We start from the raw sequence: 6,117 nt of genomic DNA, 5'->3' as shown, positions 1-6,117 counted from the left end.
TTAATTTCTTTTAATAAAAATAATCGGTGCTTAGGTAACAAATTACAGTTTACCCATTTATTAAAGTTGATTTCATGTTGTCATGTTTTAATTTTTATGCTTAACAAAGAGGGAAAATTCATTTGAATAAGTCGAGAGCAAATCTATGTAAATAAAATTTGAATCATAAATTAGGAATGTAAGATCCACCAAATAAATAATAATATATTTCAACCTTAAAAAATTAAATGAGAAGTAGACACATGATAGAATATTAAATATGAACTCATAAAGTTTTCACATTCTAATATATATATTCAAATATGAACTCATAAAGTTTTCACATTCTCTATATATATTATATTACTTTTATTGCTAATTTGATTTCAATTTTTGTGCAATTTTATTTAGTTTAATGTATAATAGTATTATTGACTCATTAAGTTTGAATCTAAATCACATAAGATCCATTATAAGAGGAATCGTAATCTCTCCTTAAAAAAAATCTATTTTAAACACTCAAATTTTTTTAGAAAAAATAAAAATTGATCTCATCTATTCATTTTATACGATTTGTATTTAGCCTAAAATCAATATATATTGCTAAAAAATAATAATAAAATTTTTATAAAGAAATAATACAAAGTACATAATAATCATATGAATATTTTTTATTTTTTATTTGATTTCTGATAATTTTATAGAGCAAGATCAATTTAAACTTCGTATCAATATTTTTTTCATACGGTGAATTTAATACCAAAATCTTCCGTTACAAAAAAAACATAATTCAAAGTACCATATCCATCGACTTAATATTCCTTATCCGTACTAATTAATCATACTTTTAATCACATTTATTTCTACATAAAAACAAAGTTAAAAATAAAATAAAAAAATATCTCAATCTTCCTTAAAATCATACGTAATTTAATAATTCTCAGATTGTGACAGCAATATGCTTCCCACCTAATTTTTTTTTTCCTTTTTTTCAACTTTTTTTGTCTTTTCTTCAACTTATTCACAGGATTCTTGGAAAAAATTGTTGATCAATAAAATATTTAAAATTCGTTTCAACTTTTTGAATAATCTTTTCACAAAAATCCAGAAAGGATATAATGCCGTAGTTTTGACGTTGTCTTTTTTTTTAAATTTTTTTTTATTAAAGATATACAATAGTCATTTAATTGTTGATTAAGACTATACAATATTAATTAGTATTAATTAATATATGAACAATTCTTTTTTAACTAGTAATAACCAGATGATGCATAAGTGATGAGTATCTAATGGTAAATTCCGAATTTTTTATTAAAACATTCCAAATATATATATAAAAAAACATATAAATTAATGAAATTTAACATCGTTATATCTATAAAAAAAATTATTTTAATTTTACACTTACAACATAATTTTTCGATAATAGAGTTTGGATAAATTCCACAAACTCTATCCTTTTTTTAAAAGAAAAACTATATGTAGCATTGTTTAATTACACACATAATGAATAAAAGAAGAAATTAAACTTCTAAATTCATAATATATCTTTCTTTTTTGGATAAATTTAAACGTAAAGTCTATCAATAGATTAAGACAAAACGGCATAATTCAAGGTAACTAATATGTATCTTTATTTTTATTTTATCTTTTAATCCTAATGAATTAACTTCATTTAACTAATTACGATTATGATTGACTAATAAATATTTCATTATTTATAATTAAAGCTCGAATTTAAATTTCTTTGATACGAAGTCATTTTTATTAAAAATCATTTTACCTTTTAATACAAGACTTTTCAATGTAAATTTTAATTTAATCAAACTTTAATATATATCGATACTCCCACCTCTCTCCTTCAGTCATGCAGCAAAACCGGGTCCATATCGAAAACTTCAAAGGTACTGAAACGTACTTTTTTGTTTTTTAATTTATTTATGTGTGAAAACAAAGACTATTAGAATATGGAATTTTAGTCATAAATGGATTTTGATTTGAATTATTCTCCTCTCTCATTAAATTATCTCAATGACTCAAAGAATATTACATATCATTAAAGAGAGGAGAATTAGAATTCATATCAAAAATGGATTCATTATAACAAATTCCTTTTTTATATTGTGAAAGATTTGTTCTTTTGATTCTTGAATCTCATTTTGCGAAAAGGGTATGCTTATTTTTTCAATTTAAGATAATAGTTGTCTTTTTATATTTTTGAATTTATGATTATGATTTTATATCTGGGGTTTAATGGGGTTTGTTAATATTGATATTTCTTTGTTTTAATTGCCAAGTGAATGTGCTTTTCATCCCCATTTTGTTTGTTAGTTAAGATTGTTTAGCTTTCTTAGTTTAATAAAAATGGAATCTTTATAGAAAATCCTTTTTTTTAATGTGAAAGATTTTTCATTTTGGTACTTGAATGTAATTCTGTAAAAAGGGTATGTTTGTTTTTTCAATTTAAGATAATGGTTGTCTTTTTATTTGGATTTATGATTGTGATTTTGTATTTGGGGTTTAATGGGGTTTGTAAAGATTGATTTTTTTTTGTTGGTTTGATAGCTAAATTAGTGTGCTTTTATCCCTTTGTTGTTTGTTTTATTGTTTATCAAAGGTGGAATCTTTATAGAAAATCCTTTTTATGTTGTTATAACATTTTATCATTTTGGTACTTGAATTTGATTTTGCAAAAAGTGTGTGTTTAGGTTTTTTGATTTGAGATAATGTGTGTTTCTCTTTTTTGTTTGGGTTTATGATTATGTTTTGTGTTGGGGGGTTTAATGGGGTTGGTTAATATTGATGTTTTTTTGTTTTAATAGCTAAATTAGTGTGCTTTTCATCCTTTTGTTGTTTCTCAAGATTGTTTAGCTTTCTTAGTTTAACAAAAATGGAGTCTTTATAGAAAATCCTCTTTTTTTTTATATATATATTGTGAAAGTTTTGCCCTTTTCGTAGTTAGAATCTGATTTTGCGGAAAGGGTATGTTCATTATTTCGATTCAAGATAATGTGTGTGTCTCTTTTTGTTTGGATTCATGATTGTGATTTGTGTTGGGGGTTTAATGGGATTTGTTAATATTGATATTCAGATTAGCATGTTTTCACCCTTCATTGTTTGTTATTGTTTAGGTTTCTTGTATTATTAACCTTTTGCTTCTTTTTTGTTGATTTTTTGTTTTGGGATTTTCTAGGACTTGAAGGAAGGTTGTTTGATTTTTTAGCTGAAGAGGGTTTCTTCTGCTGTTTAAGGTAATAGTCGTTTTCTATCTAATTTGAATGAGTGTTGTGAAAAGGTGATAAAGATTTGGTTTTTCCTATACCTGCTTACTTTTTTTGAAGAAGAAAGAAAAAGAAAAAGATATATTTCGTTTAATTCGTGGTTTAACTTGTTCTTGAAGGAGGCATTTTTGAAGGGTGTCTATTGTGGCTGTCATTGATCGTTTATGTTGTGTGTTTGCACATAAGATTGAAGGTTGAGTTGATTCTTGATTGATGGGTATGAACAAATCGTTTTTTGAAAACATAGCGAAACTGATAGGACAATTTGAGTGGATTGTCGAATTGGAACCTCCTCCTGAACTGAAGAAGGAAAAGGAGAAGAAATTTGGTACTAGTTACCAGGTTTCTTAGCCTGATTGCGGAAAAACAATGGACGAGGAAGCTAATTCTTGGATTAGGAGAACGAAATTTTCTCATACCATTTGTCATAGGTTGGATGCAGCTAGATTGTCCAGTACCCCTGTCAGTTTTCAGCCTAGAAGTATTACAGGTGCCAAAACTAGACCTGGAACGACTTCTCTCAATTCAAGACCTGATCCAACTGTTAAGCAAATTCAGCAAAACCTGAGTACAAAGAAGCAGAGGGCTTTATCCCCTCTTCCAAAAACCAAACTTCCCGATACCTTTAAGGAAGCTCGATCTAATCAGAGGAGATTTTCGACTCCACATCCTCAAAGGAAGGGACATGAGAAGGGTATTGTGGGTAAGTTGTTCCTCAAAGATTCTCATGAAAAGAAAATAGCTAGTTCTGGTTCTGCTATTTCAAAGTCAGCAGCGAAGTTCAATGACAAATCAAAGAGCCGGAACCGGAAAGATTCTGCGTGGACAAAGTACTTCGATCAAAATGGGCGCAGGGTTACGGCTGTAGAAACAACTGATGAATATACTGTTGATCTTTCCAAGCTATTTCTTGGGCTTCGATTTGCTCATGGTGCGCATAGTCAGCTTTACCATGGAATATACAGAGATGAACCTGTTGCTGTGAAAATGATAAAACTACCTGATGATGACGAAAATGGAGCTTTAGCAACTCGGTTGGAGAATCAGTTTACCAGAGAAGTTACTCTCTTGTCTCAACTCCACCATCAAAATGTCGTAAAGGTTGTTAATGATGATCAATTTTTTTGTTTGATGCATTCAGTTTGAGCATATTGCGTTCTGCATATACATTCCTTACTGTATTTGATGGTCTTGCTAAGAATTTTTAAATGGAAGTTCTTCCATGGCCTCATTTGGTTTTTGTTTTTCCTAAGTTTGTTTTCCTTTTTCTTTTATTATCTCGGCAGCTCGCATTTTTTATGTTTTAAATTGGTAAAACACAACTTTGGCAACTTATTTTTGTTTTCAAAATCATCTCTGATCTAGTTTTTGATGACCTCTCAATGCAGTTTGTAGGAGCATGCAGAAAGACACCAGTTTTTTGTGTTGTCACTGAGTATCTATCTGAGGGTTCTTTGAGAGCATACCTTCACAAGCTTGAGGACAAGTCCCTAACCTTGCAAAAACTGATTGCACTGGCCTTGGATATTGCTCATGGGATGCAATATATTCACTCACAAGGCATTATTCATAGGGATCTCAAACCGGAAAATATACTTATCGATGAGAACTTCCACCTTAAAATTGCAGATTTTGGAATTGCTTGTGAGGAAGCATATTGTGATCTTTTGGCTGATGATCCAGGTACTTACCGATGGATGGCACCTGAGATGATTAAACGAAAATCATATGGACGGAAGGTGGATGTGTATAGTTTTGGACTCATTTTATGGGAAATGGTGGCTGGAACCGTTCCTTATGAAGACATGACACCAGTACAGGCTGCTTTTGCTGTTGTGAACAAGGTATTGAATTTTTTTTCTTATTCATCTAGTCTAGGTATTGAAGTTAACGTATCATGAACTTTATGTTTAGTTGTCATAGTGCACAAAAGTATCATTGGTTCATCTGTTATCTTTTTTCCAAATAATTTGTGACCGCTGATGCATCTGAAAGAATGTCTCTGGAACCTTTCAGAATATGAGACCACCTATTCCTGGGGACTGCCCTCTTGCCATGAGAACGTTGATCGAACAGTGTTGGTCTTTGCAACCAGAAAAGAGGCCTGAGTTTTGGCAGATCGTGAAGGTACTGGAGCAGTTTGAATCTTCAGTTGCGCATGATGGGACTCTGAATCTAGTACAAAATTCAATGTTTCATCACAAGAAGGGGTTCCTTCATTGGATCCAAAAACTTGGATCCGCACATCAAAATGCTTCATCAAAGTCCAAGTCTTTCTCATGAGTTCCTCGATCATCTAGCTTTGATAGCTTTACCAAGTCCCGCTATAATTAAAGAGGTTTATGTTCCGTTCTGCTATGTTTTTTCTGCCTCACCATTATACTAATGCGCGATTAGGTTGTAGATGTGCGCTGAGGTGAATGCTTCGCTAATTTTACATGATAGATAACATGGAACATGATTTCCAGATTTTTGTGTGTGACTGAAAATTGCCTCTCTATGTCAAGGAGTAACATGACTGAAATAAAGCTCTCTTCACCCTTTACTAATATTGTATTTGATGTCTTATTTCAATGATTTCTTTTCTTTGAGAAATTAGCTTTTGAATTCTGTTGTGATCAGCTAATTAGTGTAACTTGTGAAGCATACTTTTCCTTGCCAATGAGCTACAACGCGCTAAACAGTTGATATATGTCTTTATCGTAATCTTTTTTTCAATTTCTTCGTTAACATGTTTGCATTCATGCTTATAATTATTAGTGTTGGACTAAATATATATAATTGCATTTTTCTCTCTCTTTGCATCGCTTTTCATTACCACCCTCAATTTATTTGTGCTTAAATCTCCAAGGACCTT

The 6,117-nt window shown here is 30.3% G+C and overlaps 1 protein-coding gene across 1 annotated transcript; it reads left to right on the top strand.

Annotated features, from left to right (window-relative positions):
- Positions 1-1,959: 1,959 nt before the first annotated feature.
- Positions 1,960-5,855, top strand: LOC107012766 (serine/threonine-protein kinase HT1-like). Its single transcript, XM_015212688.2, has 5 exons — positions 1,960-2,149; positions 3,173-3,230; positions 3,380-4,361; positions 4,649-5,104; positions 5,277-5,855. The coding sequence occupies exons 3-5, from the start codon at positions 3,630-3,632 to the stop codon at positions 5,541-5,543; spliced, it is 1,455 nt and encodes a 484-aa protein (XP_015068174.1). The 5' UTR covers positions 1,960-2,149; positions 3,173-3,230; positions 3,380-3,629; the 3' UTR covers positions 5,544-5,855.
- Positions 5,856-6,117: the final 262 nt, after the last annotated feature.

Source organism: Solanum pennellii, chromosome 3 (genome assembly GCF_001406875.1).
Source record: "Solanum pennellii chromosome 3, SPENNV200".
Lineage (NCBI taxonomy): Eukaryota > Viridiplantae > Streptophyta > Magnoliopsida > Solanales > Solanaceae > Solanum > Solanum pennellii.
Note: the sequence above shows the minus strand (reverse complement) of the source record. Positions and strands in the feature narration are given on the sequence as shown.